The sequence below is a fragment of the Salvia hispanica genome, chromosome 4, assembly GCF_029641045.1.
Source record: "Salvia hispanica isolate PSC_SH4W2 chromosome 4, Shi_PSC_v1, whole genome shotgun sequence".
Classification (NCBI taxonomy): domain Eukaryota; kingdom Viridiplantae; phylum Streptophyta; class Magnoliopsida; order Lamiales; family Lamiaceae; genus Salvia; species Salvia hispanica.
Window position 1 is genome coordinate 60929540 of NC_142695.1, and position 20647 is coordinate 60950186.

General features: G+C 38.1%; 4 protein-coding genes across 5 annotated transcripts; 1 reads left to right on the plus strand and 3 right to left on the minus strand.

The window, feature by feature from the left end:
• Positions 1 to 42: 42 nt before the first annotated feature.
• Positions 43 to 3748, minus strand: LOC125196129 (uncharacterized). 2 transcript variants are annotated; one of them, XM_048094509.2, is made up of 7 exons: positions 3621 to 3748; positions 2660 to 2745; positions 1347 to 2594; positions 1102 to 1264; positions 861 to 1019; positions 361 to 665; positions 43 to 287 (listed from the first exon to the last, which is right to left on the minus strand). In XM_048094509.2, the coding sequence occupies exons 2-6, from the start codon at positions 2697 to 2699 to the stop codon at positions 410 to 412; spliced, it is 1866 nt and encodes a 621-aa protein (XP_047950466.2). In that variant the 5' UTR covers positions 2700 to 2745; positions 3621 to 3748; the 3' UTR covers positions 43 to 287; positions 361 to 409. The 2 variants fall into 2 exon arrangements, with proteins under 2 accessions (XP_047950466.2, XP_088913464.1); XM_089057338.1 differs by having other exon boundaries at positions 272 to 665; positions 1347 to 2582.
• Positions 3749 to 8719: 4971 nt separating this feature from the next.
• Positions 8720 to 10530, minus strand: LOC125192002 (polygalacturonase-like). Its single transcript, XM_048089453.2, has 3 exons — positions 10407 to 10530; positions 9231 to 10073; positions 8720 to 9146 (listed from the first exon to the last, which is right to left on the minus strand). The coding sequence occupies exons 1-3, from the start codon at positions 10527 to 10529 to the stop codon at positions 8883 to 8885; spliced, it is 1230 nt and encodes a 409-aa protein (XP_047945410.1). The 5' UTR covers position 10530; the 3' UTR covers positions 8720 to 8882.
• Positions 10531 to 13741: 3211 nt separating this feature from the next.
• LOC125191987 (polygalacturonase-like) lies at positions 13742 to 15412 on the minus strand. Its single transcript, XM_048089438.2, has 3 exons — positions 15280 to 15412; positions 14367 to 15209; positions 13742 to 14231 (listed from the first exon to the last, which is right to left on the minus strand). The coding sequence occupies exons 1-3, from the start codon at positions 15397 to 15399 to the stop codon at positions 13968 to 13970; spliced, it is 1227 nt and encodes a 408-aa protein (XP_047945395.1). The 5' UTR covers positions 15400 to 15412; the 3' UTR covers positions 13742 to 13967.
• A 2008-nt stretch (positions 15413 to 17420) lies between these two features.
• On the plus strand, positions 17421 to 19510 carry LOC125191734 (polygalacturonase-like). Its single transcript, XM_048089138.2, has 3 exons — positions 17421 to 17566; positions 17646 to 18479; positions 19067 to 19510. The coding sequence occupies exons 1-3, from the start codon at positions 17447 to 17449 to the stop codon at positions 19331 to 19333; spliced, it is 1221 nt and encodes a 406-aa protein (XP_047945095.1). The 5' UTR covers positions 17421 to 17446; the 3' UTR covers positions 19334 to 19510.
• Positions 19511 to 20647: the final 1137 nt, after the last annotated feature.

The window sequence follows — 20647 nt, forward strand, 5'->3', positions numbered from 1 at the left end:
TACCTTTTTTACTTGAAGCATAATAACTGTAATACATTACTATTACAAGAAATCTGGTTCTTTTTAGACGATCAATGCTCTGACTCTGCAAGCTTTCAGAATAACAGCAGCAGCATGCCATCTATGGCAAAGAATATGTACAATGGGTGATCTAAACTACAATTTGTAACTTACATTAGCAATTTTATACAACTAATACATATTCTTCCACAGCCTGGGGCCAACCAATGAACAAGTTAAGCTACTGGACTGTTACAATGATAGCTCTTCGAATTAGAAAAGTCTGTCTACAATGATAAAGCAAAATAAGTTGCTGAATTTAATCACGTTGATAGCAATTTTGACTGAAGTAACAAGCACCTTTAGAGTCGAGGAGAGGATGCCAAAGCCTGCAGTCACGATTGCTTCCTCAGTTTGCACTGACACGAACAACCATTTCGAGCGAAACAGGGTTCTTGTCTTCGGGTTTGGAACTAGACTCACTATTTGGGCTCATCATACTAGCATCACCACCTCTGGCTAGGCCTTGGCTAACAGTCCTGGAAGTGGGAATGTCATGGACGTGTTTTCCTTCATACGTTGTAATGACTAACTTTTCATCATGTGAAGCTCTTTCGACGTGTTTCTTTACTGGGCAACCAGAGTTTGAACACCTGTAGTAACTCCTGCACAGCATAAGGAGCTGAGATTAGGTGGAAAGCTGCCTAACAGCTTGGTTTTCCTTTGGTGTTTAAGATATTGGAGAGGAGCTGTCAGCCGAAGGAAAATAGTATTTGATGCAAAGGTCAGCCTGATTTACGTAAACGTTGGCTAAGGTCATTACAGAGTTTGATGCCGCATATAACTGAAAGTTTAGTTACCTTGGGTTTGGATTGCCTTTTACAAACTTCTGCCCATATTTACGCCACCGATATCCATCATTAACCAAATCAACCTCACTCAAAGTTTGAACAACATGTTTTGAATCAGAACTAGATCTAATCACCACATCATCATCTGCAGAACTTGTGCCTCTTTTCCTGTTACAGAGGCAGGCCAATAAGCATAGCAGTGATTATTGCTAATCAATAAAGGATATAAGAAGCTTCCTGATGAACATACAGCCGTTTGGGATCAGGGCAATCATCTAGATCCTTAGTATCCTTATGTGAACAGGAAACTGCTCCTGACAAACCATCAGCACTTCTAACAACAGCTGATTGAGGTGAGGGTTCTGGCATATGTTGATCTGAACTGACATGCTTGATGATCGACTCAACATTGGCTGACAGGTGACCACAAAATCAATAACTACACATTATACAAAATACAAAAATTTAAAATCTTTTAATTATATACAAACTTACCTTTTGATGTAAACGTAATGGGCATCTCAGGCGTTTTTACTTGAAGAGTAGTAGTCAGCTGGAGACTCTGCTGTGGTTTCTGATGATGATGGTTCCCAAGATAATTGATGTCTAATGTACACCCATCATGTGATTTCTCTACTTGTTTTTTAGCCTGGCAATTGAGGTAAGTACATTTGTAATAGCTTCGAACAAATTTGTTTCCTTTTACAAGCTTCTGTCCATACTTCCTCCAGTTGTAGCCATCATCTAATCCTTTGTATTGTGCTTTAGAGGGAGTGCTTTCAACATCAGCATGTGATCCCTGAACTACAGAATCAAGGTTTCTCCTCGGCTGCAATTTCTCCATTTTCTCAAACTTCATAGGATATGCATAGCTCTCTTGACCAGGTTCAGGTACAGGCACTCCCATGCTCAAACTTGACCCTTGAACTGACTCGACTTCTGTATTAGTACCTGTTTTTTCCTTGCTCAGTAATGCATGATTTCTATCATGTATGCTCTGTCTAGGCTGCGAATTGTCAGTTTGATGTTCTTCTTTTGGTACAGCAGAAAGTTTTCCAGAGTGACCCGAACTGCAAGCTAATTGATCATGTGGAGAACTACAACCCCCAGCGTCTGGGTTCCTCCTGGGCTGCAATTTCTCCAAAACTTTTACAGGTTGAGAGGACTGAGTCAGCATCTGCTTGTTGGACTGCGATGCAGGCTCCTCGTTGACACTTTGTATGGAGAGTGAGTTACCAGATACCATCTCCCTCTTTTCAGTAGTTCTTTCTCCATCACATATTGAAGATGTTTTTATTCCAATACGAGGTTTCTGACTCAAGTGCAAATCAGCAGGTTCATCCTTTGGAAATCTAGAGAAAACTCCAATAAATTGAGAGACTGAATCCTTCCCATTTTCACTCTTACCCAGCTGAATCCTCTCTATTTGGGGTTCTGGAATATCACGTGTGACGCCAGAGGTTTGTCTCTGATGGACCTCACGCCGTTTTTGTTTGGTTACTGGGGAGGCCTTATCAGAAAATGATGTATAGCTTATCGTATCGGAACTTTGTGTCTGCGATAACTGACTTGGCACTATACAGGAGTCATTCTCTTGCTTGACATGAGGATGGCTTTTTGTATGCAGCATGTCAATCATTATCTTCTCAGAGGTCACAGGGAATGCAGCCTCTTTACTAGAATTTGATGTTGCCAATGGTAAGTTTGTGCTAGGACTCATCTCCAGCTCACCTGACAAATATACTGGAAGGTTTGATTTATTGATTAGATATTCTAGCTTGCAAACTCCAGTAACCAGTTTCAGATACCTGTTTCTGATTCAATTCCTTTTGAAGAAACTGCACCCATCAAGTCCTTCCCTTATAGCACTTGATAAAGCAGTAAATTAATCCACCTGTGACAGCATTATATTAATCTCCCAAATGTTGCTAAAAGAAGCAGCCATGGACTCAAGAAACATAGGTGGCGTTCGGTTGCCATGACTAATAATCATGAGGCTATCCATCTAGGATTAAGTTGCGGGATTATTTTAGTTGGAGGGGAGAGGCTATGACTAATTATCATGAGACTATCCATCTAGGATTAAGTTGTAGAGTTCAATTTCATGAACCAAACATGATACATATTTAATCATGAGATTTAATCTTGGCAACCGAACACCCCCATACTGTATTAGAAATCTGGGAAAGTGAAGATTGATTATGAAATAAGGTTGGAATAATATAAAAAAAACATAGCAGACGAAACTAGCATTAAAAGACAAGGCAAGCCAACATCAAAGAATCTGCATCCAGCATGTGTACAAGGATATAGTCATCGCTTAAAGGTCCCAAAATGCCTAACTATCAGTATCAGCTGGTTTTGATGGAAGACCAAGAAAAATAAAATAATGAAAATAATATACAATATCACATCTTTGATTCCTAAAAACTACTGCAGCTACAATTAAGGGCTAAGATTGACCAAAAACAGTTGAATGGATAAAATCAAAATGAAAGCCCCTAATCAGAATATCGAAATTGAATCCGTGAAATAGTTTCAAATGTCGACTTATACAGAATTTCAAAAATGATTCAGTAAGAAGTTGCAAGCATTGACTTAGAAAATCCCCAAATAGAAATTGATGAAAACACAACAAATCAACAAATTCAAAAAACAAGTAGCAGAAAGTAAAACCCCAAAACAGAAAGGCGAGGGGCGTGAAGATAAGTAAGCGAAATTCGTCAATCTGAAGGGGCAATAAATAGAAGGGGATAAAGTGAGAGATACCTGGGGTAGTGTCATCTACGGCGACGGCGGAAGAGGTACTAAGGTGGTGGAAGTGGAAAAGAAAGCAGAGGAATTGACTTGGACCAACCATAATGTGGTAAATTAGTAATTCGAACGTATATTATGCTCCCTCCCTCCCCGAATACTTGACACGGTTTGACCCGGCACGAGTTTTAAGAAATGTAATGGAAAGTGTGTTAAAGTTGGTCGGATGTGAGTCCTACTTTTAAAGTATTATGACTCGTTTGATAAAAAAGATAGGATATGAGAAGATAAGTAAAGTAAGATAAGAAATACGGGCTTTATGTCAAGATATGCAAATATATAATTTATTTTGGTTGATGTTTGATTGAAAATAAATTATCTATTTTTGTAAAGTATATTATATAATATGGCTTAACTTGACAAATTGGTAGGTTACATAAACATGGTTAAAGGTATAATTTTGGTAAAATTGGTTATGACCCTTGGAGTTAACAAACTATTAGAAATGTCCATATACAATTCTCTATCTTGATATTACTAATTTATCAAACACGCCCTTAGTTTTATAATAAATGTGAATAGGAATGAGTTAGTGGAATATGAGATCCACTACAAAAAATAGAAAATGTGAATTGTGTCAAGTATTCGGGGACGGAGGGAGTATGTATTTCGATTGAGAAAATAGATTATCAATTTAATAAGTACCAACAAATTAATTTTTTATGTCATTATAAATTTACCTTTTAGGTAAACGTAAATTTTGAGGTAGTATAGTTCATTTTAAAGTAGTACTCTCACTCCAGATTATACAAACTCGCCTTAATTTTATAGAAAACGGAAAAAATGAATTTGCAAAGAATTCAAATTTCGAAGTTTAGACAGTGGGAGTGATGGAAATGGAATATTGATGATGATACTGTATGCAAATCTGGAATAGTGCATTAAACAATATCTTCATCAAAACGTAATATCTCTTTACCATCTCCACATTCATGAACCCTGCATCATTCACTTGCGACAACATTTTCACCAACAGGAATGTGGGGCCATGCCGGAATATATGGCACCGGACGAAGCTCTATGAAGAGCCACCCCGCTGCTTGGGGATCATGTTTGAAGGCTGGCTGTGTTTCCGAATAAATGATCATTCTTGGTCTTGAGATATTGTATACATATCTCCACAAACAAATTGTAAATACCCAACAAATCAAATGGGTCAAATTTCCCATTGCTTCTAGCTAGGTTCTAAGTAAAAAAGATCATGATATTGCTTCTCACTGCAAGAAACTCTGTTCTTTTCAGCTTCTAACTGTTTAAAGAGTTCATACATTTCAATATAAGATACGGTAGATGGTATGGTGTCTAGAAGTGGTGGTAGCCCAAGTTGAGACCTGTGCTTCCAGAAGATGCTTGATTTCCTTTTCTAACTGAAACTCAGCTGCTGCTTTTTCACTGGCCATAGTTTCAAGTTGGGTTTGCTTGTAATACTGGAAAAAAAAATGCAATAGTTCGATATCAAGGAAATGGTCACGGTCCAGGTCCAGAGATAGCCAATAGCATGACAACAATTACCAATAAATCAGTTAGCTCACGGTAACATTTTTCCAGTTCCATGTGTTCCTGCTCAAAACAAGCAAAATTTAAGATTTCAGAACTGAATAACAAGTTTAAGATATGATATCAATATAATAAAATATACAACACAAAATAATTAAAAGAAGAAATTAGGTTTACCTGGCGTCACTACAAGAAAAATAACACTCAAGGACGCTTTTTTAGTCCATTAGGGACGCTAATATGCATTGCTAAATACATCACCGACGCTTTTAAAAGCGTCTTTATTGGTGGTGTGCCAAACAAAAATAAGGACGCAAAAGGGAAGCGTCCGTGAATTAATCAATTTAGGGACACTTCGCTAAATATGCAATTTAGAGACGCTAAATGAATTTAGAGACACTATTAAAAATTCTCCTAAATGCAAATAAAAAGTGTCCTAAATGAATTTAGAGACACTATTTAAAATGGTAAGACATCGATATTAAAAATAAAATAAAATAAAATAGTGATGATGTAGAAATGAGATGGGCTCTGAGCTAAGCTCTCATTACAGGGAGAAACTTTGAGATGGGCCTGCTGACGTGGATAGACCCTGAGATGGGCTCCGGAGATAGGCCAGCATTGCTAATGCCCTTATAAAATCAATTTTCCATTAACTTATTTCCCATTTCTCTTCACAAAATCAAACAATTTTCTTAAACTTTTGCTGAGTCAAAATGAGATTATAAATGGCGGACAAAGGGAGTATTCGATAAAAATATACTTCACCCATAGTAGAGGCGTTTCTTTTCGGCATGAGATTTAAGAAATTAAGCTAAAAGTGAGTTCAGTGATGAGAGAATAAAGTATGAAAGACAAAAAGTATATAGATGAAGAGAGAATAAAGTAAGAGATAGTATTATAGCACTGAAGGATCTAACAATTGAGATAAGTCTTTCTTGCTATTTATTGAAAGACGAGGTCTCGGTGATTATTATTTCTTAATCATTGTTGATATAACATTGAGCATACGATATTGATTATGCACTACTTTGATTTATCAAATGGTGCGGATTTTTCGCAATCCAAGAATCCTGATATCTTGGGTAGTGGTGATCAATGTCTAGAGGTGCTAGTATTGTTATTGCAATGAATTGTGTGCTGGGAGAGTCCAGTTTGATAATATCCTCAAGAGGTGTTTGAAAAAGGTTTTACTATTCAGAAACCCGGCCGGTTAGAATTTATTCCAGAATAATAAATAAAGATTTTGAACTAGACAACTCTTGGAAAAAGATATTAATTAATTAAAGTTAAATAGCGGACTTAAATTAATTAATGAATATTTATATCTTAAACACGGGAAATAATAAATTAAAGAGGTAAAGCCCGGATTACTCGTAATTTGGGATTGGACGGGCAGTCAATATTATTATACTATAGTGGATGATAATAATATTCTGTTTGAGCTTGTATTAAATTGGGGCTCAATTTAATTAGTAAAAGACCAACAGGTTTGGCCCAAGTCCAACCTGCATGGATCCCTAATTTGGCCCAACATAACTCTATATATAAAGGAGATTAGGGAGAAGACAAAATAAATTAATTGATTTTAATCGTTCCTCTCTCTTCAGATTGAACGTGATTTTTCCGTTCTCTCTAGAACTGATTTTTTTTCTTCTTCTCTAATTAAGTCCTTTTGATTCTGACAAGCTTTGCCCACCCAAAGGTCAGATTCTGAGTTCGGGATACAGATTAGAAGGTTCGTGGTTGAGTACGGAGAACATCACGTGGAGAAGGCGCAAGCAATCGATGATTCTTTCGAGAATCAGACCGATAATTCTAAACCGTAGGAAATCATGAATTAGGGTTTTAATTCCTTAAGCATGATTTATTTGTGTTCTTGAATGCAATTTGATTGTTTAACATGTAGATAATTAATCTCATAATCGGTCAAATAGATCTATAGATCTGATTTATTTGTTTATGCATATCTTCCGCTGTGCAAGGGGCACCAATCCCCAGCAGGTAGAAGTCCATTCAAGAAGATGTACTATTTTCCTCTGGGTCCAAGATTGAGGCGGTTGTATGCATCCGAAGTTACCGCTCAATCCATGCGATGGCATGCAGAGCACACTCAGACGGAGAGATGTCTCATCCGACAGATTCTATAGCTTGGAAAACCTTCGACCAAACACATCCCTTCTTTGCTTCCGAATCAAGAAACGTCAGGTTGGCACTTAGCACATATGGATTTCAACCATTTGGTCAGACTGGTTCACAATACTCATTGTGGCCAGTGATTCTAACTCCATACAATTTGCCACCGTGGATGTGCATGAAAGATCCTACATGTTTCTCACTGTGTTCGTGCCTGGTCCGAAGAATTCAAAACAAAACATTGATGTGTTTCTACAACCTTTGATTGCAGAGCTCAATGATCTATGGTCTGAAGGATTTCATGTATATGATATATCTAGAAAACAAAACTTTCAACTACGTGCAACGTTGATGTGGACTATCAGTGACTTCCCTGCATATTCAATGCTGTCGGGATGGAGCACATCTGAGCATCGTGCATATCCGTATTGTATGGAGGACTCACATGCCTTCTCTCTTAAGCATGGAAGAAAAACCATTTGGCAAAAAGTTCTGACGAAGCAAATACCGAGTACCTAAAGTACTCAGAAAGTGCTCGGAAAAGTGTGAAATACCGAGCACTTCCACCCTTGTTGCCGACCACTTGGTGCTCGGTAATGACCTTTTTTTTGTAGTGATCTTAGTTTGCGATATGAAGAAATTGATAATTTTTAATTGTTTATTGAAAACTCCACAAAACAATCTTTGTGCTTGTATTAATTACACTAATGATTTTGTGTAATTTTTGTTTATTTTCCTAACATGATTAATTTGGAAAATATGATGAATCTAAAATATTTACTTTCATCCTAATGAAATTGGATTTTGAACCACAAAATCACTAAACTAAATAATGAACCCATATTAATAAAAAATAGTAGTATTCCGTACCTATTTTAATTGTGAAATAAATATTTATTTTACTCAAGCGTAACATTTGTGTACATTTGTGTTGATCTGACCACTACTCCATATATAGTTTTTAATATGGGGAAATTTAAAAAGTTTTTTTATTTTTATTATGAATAGGGGAAGTGAAAGACTTTGAAAAATACTTCTAGATCTTTAATTAGTATATATAAACAGGGGAGTGTTAGGGTGCCACCACCTCTTAAAATAACACCATACCACTATTCCTAGCCAATCATTTATACATGTGGACAAATAATAAGCTATCATGTGGCAAAAAAAAGGGTAAAAAACACGGCCAGCAATATCCAACACGCTATACAACAATTTATAAATTGCTGTGTAGCGTTTATAATATTGTTGTATATGTGATGTCACGGTGTCACGTTAAGAGGTGGCGTCATTTTAACAAAAACCTATATAAACATATACATGTATGAAAGAAGAATAAAAATGAAACAAATTAAACATGTAGACGAACTAGTTTGATAGACATCAAAGGGGCAAGAAATGAAAATGTATATTCCAATTGATTAATAAATGTGCGAGTAGTTTATTAATACTATCTATGATTTCTCATCGCTCCATTACATTCAAAGAATATAATTATTCGAAATACATTATTGTGGAAATTAAATCTAGCTATATATAAATATATACATAAACAAATTAAATAGAATTGGGAAAATGCATAATCTACTTGGGTAGAGGTTTAGGGGCGCTGGACTTGACACAGAGAGGTGGATTCTGTTTGCCGGTGGAAACATACTTGACGTTCTGGCACTTGGTGGTGGCTCCGCCGAGTGTAGGATCTCCGGTGAACCTGAGATCAATGTTTCCAATCTGCACATCTTGACATGGCTTAGTTGAGCTGCAAGCGAATATGAGCGCATCCTGTGTGGCACTTGTACCCTTGACGTTGTCAATCTTCAGTTTACTAATCTGGACCAGTGATGCTTTCTGCAGAGATACAAACAAATGCACCATATTCATATGCACTATGTAATATATGTAGTGGAGTAATAAAAAGAAGAGAGCACATACGTCGAGGGAGCACATATTCCAAGGGCAGTATTGTTGATCTATAATGACGGGATTGCTGACGTTTTGCATGATAAGATTGGTGAATTTGATATCAGTGACTTTCAAGGTGCTGGGAGTGGAAGGCCAGGTCTTGATCCTGACCCCGTTGTCGGTGTTAACGAATGTGCAGTTATCGATGGTGATCCCAGTAACGTCTTTCTCCAGGTTGGTTTTTCCGAGGCTGCCGATGCTGATCCCATGGCCTGGGCCGCACCTGACGTTCTTGATGAGGACGTCTTTGATCTCATCGCCGAAGGAGATGCAGTCGTCGCCGGTCCCGATGGTGGTGTCGAGGACCTTAATGTTGGCACTACGGGCGATGTGGATGCCATCGGTGTTAGGGCTTTCGTTGGGGGCGATGATGTTGACGCGCTGGAAGGTGACGTTGTTGCTAGAGATGCAGTTGGACTGGAAGTACTTGCTGTCTTTGATGGTGATGTCTTGAATGAGGGAGTTGTTGATGAAGTTGAAGCTGAGGTTGTAGGGGAGTCGTTTACTCAGGCACTGGGTGTTCTTGTGGCAGTCGTTCTTGGTCCAGGCGACTTTGCCGTTGCCGTCAAAGACCCCCCCGCCGGAGACAGTGAGGGAGTTGAGGTAGTTCATGCCTATCCACCATTCTCCCTTCTTGTCAGGGAGGTCGAAGGGATCGGAATAGGCTGTCACGGTGCCTTCCACCTGGAACTCTATGGGGGCCTTGTTGGGTCCAGCCAGAAGAGCCTGCTTCAGCGTCCATTTACCCTTGGGTATTAACACCTTTGACGCCGTCGGTGCCTCCACCGCCTGCTTCCATGCTTTCAGAAGAGCCTATATTACCCCAAATACGTACAATCTTATCAATCTGCTTCTTCATCTCATTCATATTCATATACTACCAATTACTCCCTCCGTTCCCAATTAAGAGTCACACTTTGACCGGACACGGGTTTTAAGAAATGTAAAGAAAAGTTGGTTGAAAAAGTTAGTGAAATTTGGGACCCACTTTTTTTTATTGGTTTTATAATAAAATGTGAGTGAAATGAGTTGGTGGAATGTGGGACCTACTTACTATTTATGGTAAAAATGAAGTGCGACTCTTAATTGGGGACAGACTAAAATGGAAAAGTGTGACTCTTAATCGGGGACGGAGGGAGTACTTACGTTGGTTATATCTCCGTTTTGGACTCCCTCCTTGCTCACATCGAACACGGCTGCGTATGCCGAAAGCGGCAATACAAGGACACCTAATATTGCGAGGGTGATTACATGCATTTGTTCCATCATGATCGATAATGTTGAATAACATGCCATGCATCATTACCAATTTATACTTTTTGCAACCAATCACCAACAAACCGTTAATTAAATTAGTAATGGAATTTATGGCATATTTTAATCGTGCCACTCAAACGCGGGGATCCCTACAAATATATAACCTCCCAAACTCTTTACGCCTATAAACTTATTACCACTAGTTTTTTCAACATGTAGTAATTAAGATTGTTATACATTATTATACTCTATATGGGTGTGTTATAATGCTAACTTTTCTTAAATTGCTAATTTGCTAACTCATCACATAGTGTATTAAAAATGTCTACACAATCACATTAATAAACTGTGTTGACATTAAAATGTCAACACAATATATTAAAATATCAACTTAAGTTATTTGTGTTGACATTTTAATAAACTGTGTTGACATTTAAATATTAATGTCAACACAATGTATTAAAATATCAACTTGTGTTTATATTGAATATCATTGTATCGACATTTTTAATACACTACATTGATGAGTTAGCAAGTTAGCGAAATGGTTATGTATATTAATCAACTATCGACACGACTCTATGTTAATTAAACTATTAAGTGAGAGAGCATACACATATAATCTATATCTATATCTATATCTATATCTATACACAAAAGGCGAGTTTTGGGCATAGTTTTAAATATTTGCAAGTTTTGGGTGCACTTCCAATAAATTTAAATTTATACAATAATTAGATACGAATTTAAAATCTTGTACGGCAGTTATATCCAACAATTATGTTGACTAAAAATATTTATTTTATAACAAGAAGAGAAAATGTAAGGTCTCATTTAATATTTCATATATAAAATCAAGATTAAATGCCGTTATGATTATAACTGTTTTTTTTTATTAATTGTTAGTCTATAATCGAAAAATTGCATTATGTTGACTCATGTTAATATAATAAGAAAAGGTAATGTAAGGTCCAATTTAGTGTTTCATGTTTCAAAACAATATTAAATGCTTGTCCGTTAGAAATATTGGCCTCCAATATTTTACTAGAAATTCAAATGTAGTACACGATTAATAGTTTTAATGCTTACGGTTATGCAAATAATTAAGGGGCTTAAATGTAAGAATGTAATGTGACGTGTGTCATTTCCATTACTAGAAGAATGCAAAAAGCTATCAATGTTCTAGCTTGTGTTGCTTTGGTGTTGAGTTAGGGGAGATTGGAGGGCCTAGCTATAATTTGAGAAATGCGATTCAAGTAGGAGCTTGAAGGGGCAGCTGTCGAAAAATGTGCAGAGGTGCCTAAAGTAGCAAGGATGGTAAGGAACTTATGATGGAGGTGAAAGAAACGAGGAGATGACGCATGGTGATTGGGGGATGTCGAGGTAGAAGGCGTAAATTGCCACCATGGATGGAATATAATGGTGTTGTTGAGGAGGTTGAAAATTTTAGGATGGAAGATAAACTCATGACAATCTTTATATTTCAAATTGTGAGCATTTAGAATTTCTAGAGTCGTTAGGTATTTCCAAAGCCAAGATGTAATGGCAGCAGGAACCCTTGGCGGTTGTAGGTGTTTTCCCTTTGTTGCTCCGCTCAATGGTTGTCCCAAGGATTGGACATGTTTTGCATGTAGAAGAACATATCTCCTAGTTGGGCGGAAGTGTTCGATTGGAACTCCTCACCGGGATAAGGCCTCCCGCGGCGGCGGTTCTCTCGAGTCCGGCGGCGATGATCCTCCACTTCCTCTTCTTCTTATTCATGTTGGGGCGGCGGCGGTGGTGGCACTCCACTCCCTTGAGCATGTGAATGCTCCGCCTCTTCATTGTCAATTGCATCATAGGCGGAGTAATCTTCGGGTTCAAAGACGGGGATGCGGGAAGGAATGTTCTTCTTCCTAAACTCTCCATTGATGGGGTTAGCCTCAATGGCTCTTTGGTGGACCGGCGTGATGAGCTTCCAATTGGCTTGATTTGCCCAAACATCGACCTTGGTCAATTGCGGGATTGTGATGGGAAAGTGATCCCCCTCCACTTGCAAAAAGTAGCCTTGACCAAAGTAATCGGTCTTCAATAGACCCACCGAGAAGAGCACTTCATAGGTGATGAACCGCTCCCCCATATCTTTCGTCAAACCGGCGAGAGAAATGCCCAAATGCTAGGCAATCGCCGTGATCAAGCCCCCACAACAAATAACCCCTTTGTCTTTCTTCGTGATCCTATCCACATAAAGAGTAAAATAATGCACCACCCGGTTCCTGCGGGCCCCTACACAGAGTCCAGCAGACCGCTAGGAATCCTCCGGAACTCTTTGGACTACTTTGAGCAGTCGCTAGATGTGTTCCTCTTTTAGGCTTGAATTTCGAGATGAGCTGCTGTAGAGATAGCGGTCGATGGTAACCAGCGGACCGTTGGCTAGCTCGAATGCTCAAGACTTCAAGCTTCAACTTTTAGCTATCTGTTTAGGCTCTATTTTACACATTTCTCACAAAACACAACAAAATACCAAAATAGGTCAAATGTATAAATAATGGACATAAATAATAGTTCGACAATCTTGTGCTTACTCTTAGCTATACTCTTTCTACCTTGTTAGACTTGTGAGTAGTTGTAGTGCTTAAAAATAGTGCATCAACAAGCCACAAAGCGATCACCTAGAAGCGGCCTTGAGAATCCTCCGATATCTCAAAGGAATTACTATAGATTAGGAGATTGATGGGAGATTTGGGTTTTGTTATCACTCGAAAACATGTCAGCCATTCTATGATAATAAAGCCGCAATCAACATTGCAGAAAATCCAGTCTAATATTATCGAAGAAAACATGTTGAAGTAGACAAACACTTCATCAATGAGAAGATTGAGACATGAATTGTTGAACTCCCATTTGTTTGGCAGACATTCTTACAAAACCAGTAGGAGCCAAGAATTTCTCGGAAGCATTTGGCAAGTTAAGTATCCAAAATCTCGTTACTTAACTTGAGGTGGATTGTTAGCAATATACAACCAAATCAACAGAAGAAAAAGATGGAGATTCATAAACATCAATTAGGGGATTACCATCCTTAATAGTAGGAGCTAATTTTGTGTAAATATTTTCCTTGGGTAGCCACACGGTTTCTAATCCATATTTATGTGTGAATATCTATGTACAATATAATCTACGTACAATATAATCAATCAAACATACAATGTATTCCCTACAATTCAATACTAAAGGAGAAAGAGGAGCGGAAATTCATTAATGACTACATTATGAAAAACTTTCCTACAAATTACAATAAAAATGCTATATAGGCTAGGAAAATTACTAAACACTAACTAATAAAATGGAATAACAACTTCAATTATCTAGTAATAAAATGCTAACTACTTACATTTTGATTTTTCAGTTTCAACAGGGAGTATAAATATGGACATAAACAGACTAAATAGAATTGGGAAAATGCATAATCTACTTGGGTAGAGGTTTAGGGGCGCTGGTCTTGACACAGAGAGGTGGATTCTGTTTGCCGGTGGAAACATACTTGACGTTCTGGCACTTGGTGGTGGCTCCGCCGAGTGTAGGATCTCCGGTGAACCTGAGATCAATGTTTCCAATCTGCACATCTTGACATGGCTTACTTGAGCTGCAAGAGAATATGAGTGCATCCTGAGTGGCACTGGTACCCTTGATGTTATCAATATTCACTTTACTAATCTGGACCAGCGATGCTTTCTGTAGAGATACAAACAAACACATCATATTCACATGTATATGTATATAAAAATAAAAGAAGAGAAGAGAGATATTGAGAATTAGGGTTGATTATAGACAGTGTATGCATGTATTATATAGGCTATATATACATACGTCGAGGGAGCACATATTCCAGGGGCAATATTCTTGATCTATAATGACGGGATTGCTGACGTTTTCCATGATAAGATTGGTGAATTTGATATCAGTGACTTTTAAGGTGCTGGGAGTGGAAGGCCAGGTCTTGATCCTGACCCCATTGTCAGTGTTAATGAATGTGCAGTTATCTATGGTGATCCCAGTGACGTCTTTCTCCTCGTTGGTTTTTCCGAGGCTGCCGATGCTGATGCCATGCCCAGGGCCACACCTGACGTTCTTGATGAGGACATCTTGGAGCTCGTCGCCGAAGGAGATGCAGTCATCGCCGGTCCCAATGACGGAGTCGAGGACCTTAATGTTGACACTGCGGGCGATGTGGATGCCGTCGGTGTTCGGGCTTTCAGCAGGGGCGCTGATCGTGATTCGCTGGAAGGTGACGTTATTGCTAGAGATGCAGTTGGACTGGAAGTACTTGCTGTCTTTGATGGTGATGTCTGTAATGATGGAGTTGTTGATGAAGTTGAAGCTGAGGTTGTAGGGGAGTCGTTTACTCAGGCACGGGGTGTTCTTGTGGCATTCGTTCTTGGTCCAGGCGACTTTGCCGTTGCCATCGAAGACCCCCCCGCCGGAGACAGTGAGGGAGTGGAGGTAGTTCATGCCAATCCACCATTCTCCCTTATTGTCAGGGAGGTCGAAAGGATCGGAATAGGCTGTCACGGTGCCTTCCACCTGAAACTCTATAGGGGCCTTGTTGGGTCCATCGAGAAGAGCCTGCTTCAGCGTCCATTCACCCTTGGGTATTAACACCTTTGACGCCGTCGGCGCCTGCACTGCCAGCTCCCATGCTTTCAGCAGAGCCTATATACCAAAAATTCAATATTATGAATCTGCTTCTTTATCTCATTTGTATACTCCACGAATTTCTTACATCGGTTATATCTCCATTCTGGACTCCATGCTGGCTGACATCGTAGACGTCTGCGTATGCCGAAAGCGGCAATAGAAGGACACCAAATATTGTGAGTGTGATTACATGCATTTGTTCCATGATGAAGGATGATGTTGAGACTTGAGATGAATAACATGCCATCCATTATTTCTAATTTATACTATATGCAACCATCACCAACGAACCCTAAATTATATTAGTAATGAAATTCTTGGCATATTTTTAATTGTGCCCCTCATATGCGGGGATCCGTACAAATTTTAAACCTCCCCGACTCTTTAGGAGTATAAACTTATTACCAGTTTACTTTGTTTTTTCAACATGTAGTAATTAAGAATGTTATACATTATTATAATTTATTCCCTCCGTCCATAAAATATTGTCCAACTTTGACTTCCCACAGGTTTTAAGAAATGTGAATAAAAGTGAGTTGAAAAAGTTAGTGGAATGAGTGTCCAACATTTATATATTACTCCCTCCGTCCCCTATTAATTGTCCACTTTTGCCATTTTCGTTCGTCCCCCATTAATTGTCAATTTTCACTTTTACCATAAATGGTAAGTAGGCTTCACATTCTACTAACTTATTTAACTCATATTTTATTATAAAACCAATAAATAAAAGTGAGACCCATATTCCACTAACTTTTTAACCCTTTTTCTTTTACAATTCTTAAAAATCTGTGCCGAAACCAAAGTGAACAATTAATAGGGGACGGAGGGAGTAGTTTTATAATTAAATGTGCGTATAAAGAGTAAATAGAAATGGAGTCTATTTACCAAAAGTAGAAAAAAGCAAAGTGGACAACTTTTCACGGACGGAGTAGAGTAATTAGGCTGTTAGATCTGAAGATCGTGTGATTTTCAAGCTGCCACGTGGCAGCCTATTTTAATTAAATTGGAACTTAAAAAAATGCTGAAGGGCAAAATCAGTATTCTTTATTTTCAGTTTGTTACTAGATTGCAGTCTTACTTTATGAATATTGCAGTATTACTCTATGAATATTGCAATGCTACGTGTCTGCATCATTCGTAATAGTTTTTTACCTTACCAGATTGCAGTATTACCTTATGAATATTATGAATATTGCAATGTTACTCTCTGAATAATGTAGTGCTACGTTATTGCACCATTCGTAATAGTTTTTTACCTTAAATAGTGTTACTCTATGAATATTGCAGTATTATGAGGTAGTATTTGCAGTTTACATATTACCAAATACGTTTATGATTTAAATTTTTGGGAATTGACTAAAATACCCACGATTGCAATATCTAACACATAATACTGCAATTCGAACACTATTTCATCAATCCAATCCTAGGCGTCCATCGTATAGATCTAAGGGCTAAGGGCTAGGATTAGTGGTATGTTGTCACTCTACATAGGGGAGCATTAGGATGCCATGTCACCATAGTTAGAGTGACAACGTACCACCAACCTCGTGCTGCCACGTGGCACACTATCATGCAATATTAGGGGCGTATCCAGCAATATCATATCAAGCGTTTTAGATGGATTTCTATAGATGGCATAATAGTACTACGTGGATTGTTGTGTGCAGCGCTGAGTATTGTTGTATTAGCTATACAACAAAATAACGGTATAAAAAAGCAATCTGTCTACATATATACTGCAACTGAAACATTCTATGTGTATTACATTTCTTAAAACCCGTGCCAGGTGAAATGGTGATGAATAATTAGGGACGGAGGAAGTATAAAAGAAGAATGTTTAAATTTTTACAGCAATGCCACTTTTCCTCCTAGATTTGGGGCTAATAAATGAATGAGATGAACTTACTAAAAAAAGCTAATAGTTAAAAGATTGATCATGGTTTAAATTTAAAACTAAATAGTTAATAGATTGATAGGTTGATGGATTGTTGGTTCTAAAGGTATGTGTTTATATTTTGTAGGAGGTTTTTCTGAAATTAATTTATTTATTTTTTATCTTCGTAAGTAGTAACATTTCATTTCTAATCTATAAATAGGTAGATAGAGTCTCCTACATATTCGAAATTTGTACGGATCACCGTGTTTGAAGATTGTGAGACATTGTCAAAATCCTATAAATTGTTAGTATATAAAAGCAAATCAAACTTATTATTCAATCAACAAGACAATACAAACATATTTCAAACATCATGGAACAACAACCACTAGTTTTCTTAGCAATTGTTCTCGCACTTTCCTCGTACGCACATGGGTTAAAGATCTTCGATATCAACAGCTATGGAGTGGGGGCGGACAAAGATATAACAACGGTACTACCATTGGAACTACCACACCACTGAAATTAACATATATGTACATATGAGTATTTTTGTATTTTGGAATTCTTAGGCACTGGACGCAGCATGGAAGGAAGCAATTGCTTCACCTGAACCGGCAAAAATAACAATCGGTCCAGGTGAATGGATCTTGAAGCAGGCTCACCTGTTTGGACCCAGCCAATCTCCTCTCGAGCTCGAAGTGAAAGGCACCGTTAAAGCCCTTTCCGACCCTACGCAACTCCCCAACAAAGAATGGGAATGGATCACTATCAACTACATGAACTACTTCACCCTCTCCGGTGGAGGTGTTTTCGACGGCATGGGTGAGCAAGCTTGGAAAACCAATGATTGCAACGTCAACAAAAACTGCGCAAAGCTTCCCATCAACCTTAGCTTCAATTTCCTCAACAATTCCATCATCCAAGACATCACCACCAAAGACAGCAAGAATTTCCACTCCAACTGCATCTCCAGCAACAATGTCACATTCCTGCGATACACAGTGTCAGCCCCGCATGATAGCCCCAACACTGACGGCCTCCACATCGCGCGAAACATCGGCGTCACCATCATGGACTCCGTCATCCAGACGGGCGATGACTGTATCTCCATGGGGGATCAGATGACGGATGTCATGATAAAAAATGTCAAATGTGGGCCCGGCCACGGCATCAGCATCGGCAGTATGGGCAGGAACATCGAGGAGAAAGATGTTAGTAGAATCACCATACAAAACTGCACCTTCGATAACTCTGACAATGGTGTTAGGATCAAGACATGGCCCTCGGCACCAGCTACCTTGACAATCTCCGATTTGAATTTCCTTGATCTAACCATGATCAATGTCAGCAATCCAGTCATCATCGATCAACAATACTGCCCATATAACCTCTGCTCTCTCGACGTACCTAGCCTAGCTATCTAATATTGTACAGACTCTAAAATTATGATTTGGACGTTAAAAAATGTCTATAGATGACAAAATAATTGGTACAAAAAATGTCAATACAATGCAGTTGATGCTGTGTTGACATTTTCTGTTGTTATTTTGTCATCTATGGAAAATTTCTAACGTTTCAAATCATAGTTCAGAGTTTGTACGATATTTAGAATGTGTATTTTATCACTGCTCGTATATACATACATATGCATATATATAGGGGTACGTTAAAATGACAACACATCTTAAAGTAATGCTCAAGTGTAAATTTCTCGGCCAGCAATATCCAACTCACTATATAATAATTTGTCTAGGCCAGCAATATCCAAAACGCTAGACATCAATCTATAGCTAGACATCAATTTATAGATTGTTGTCTAGTGTTTATACTATTGTTGTGTAGCGTTTATAATATTGCTGGATACGTGGTGTCACAGTATCACTTTAAGAGGTGTTAACATTTTAACACAAACCTATACTTATATGTATATATATGCATTTATTTTATTTTCTTTTATATATATAATGAACCTTATCGTTGTGGTGTGCAGAAACCATCGTTGATCCAAATTAGCAAAGTGAATATTAAGAACGTCAAGGGCACGAGCGCTACTCAAGATGTGCTTATATTCTCTTGCAGCACAAGCAAGCCATGCCAAGATGTGCAGATTGGAGATATTGATCTTAAATTCACCGGAGACCCTGCACTAGGCGGTGCCACTACCCAGTGCCAGAACGTCAAGTACACGTTCACTGGTGGCGTACAGAATCCACCTCTATGCGAGAGGAGCAGTGCGCCCAAACCTCTTCCGAAGTAGAACTATAAAAATGGATTTTCAAAATCTGCAATTTCCCATGTTATGTTTGCTAGGGTTTCCCATGTTATGTTTGCTAGGGTTGGTATGCTGAAAAGCATATTTATGTTTGCTTGTATATTGTAAAATTCTTTATTTATTTTTCAAGGAATAAAACAGATCATTTTCCAAGGAATAAAACTCTTTGTTTATTTTCTACGGAAAAACTTGTTTTGAGCAGTTTGCATTATAGAATGATATTGGTGTGGTATATTTCCGTTGCCTTTAGGAAATAAATGATACTGGTTTGGTATAACAATACGGAACGGATCTAACAGTGAGATAACTGCACCAATTTTGATTTATAAAAAGGTGCAGATTTTTTATGACCCAAGAATCCTGATATCTTGGGTGGTGTTATTCAATATCTAGATGTGCTAGTATCATTATTGCAATGAATGGTGCGCTAGGTGACCTAGTTTGATAATATCCTCAAAAGGTGTTTGAAATAAAAATTTATTATTCAAGAAACTCGGACGGTTGAAATTTATTACATAAATGATAAATATGATTTCCAAACTGGTCCACTTTTATTAATTACTTTCTCTGTCCGCCATTAGCACTAGTTTCCTTTTTGGTTCATCCGCCAATACTTATCACACTTATGTTTTACTAAATTTTGTAATGGACTCCAAATTCCACTAATTCATTCTTACTCACATTTTATTATAAAACTAATATATAAAAGTGAGACCCACATTCCACTAGCAAAGTGAAGATTCAGAACGTCAAGGGCACGAGCTCTACTCAGGATGTGGTTATATTCTCTTGCAGCACAAGCAAGCCATGCCAAGTACACGTTCACCGGTGGTGCACAGAATCCACCTCTATGCGAGAGGAGCAGTGCGCCCAAACCTCTTCTGAAGTAGAACTATAAAATGGATTTTTAAATCTGCAATTTCCCATGTTATGTTTGCTAGGGTTGGTATGCTGAAAAGCATGTTTCTGTTAGAGTTTTGTATTCTGTAAAGCACGTTTCGAGTGCTTCGTTTATTTTCCAAGTAATTAAACAAACTATTTTTGTCACAATTTGTTACTCCCTTCGTCCTATTCAAGATGGTCACATTTCCTTTTTTTTTTTCTCAGTCAATGGACTACTTTCCAATTTTGGAAATAACCTCCTCTCTCCTCTGTTCTTATTAAAATATTCAACTACCTTTTTCCTCTCTACTTTATTCCACCTAACAACACTTCCTAAAATCCCGCTCACTCAAGAATGTGGCCATCTTGAGTGGGACGGAGGGAGTATGTTTTTACATTTAATGATTATTTTACATA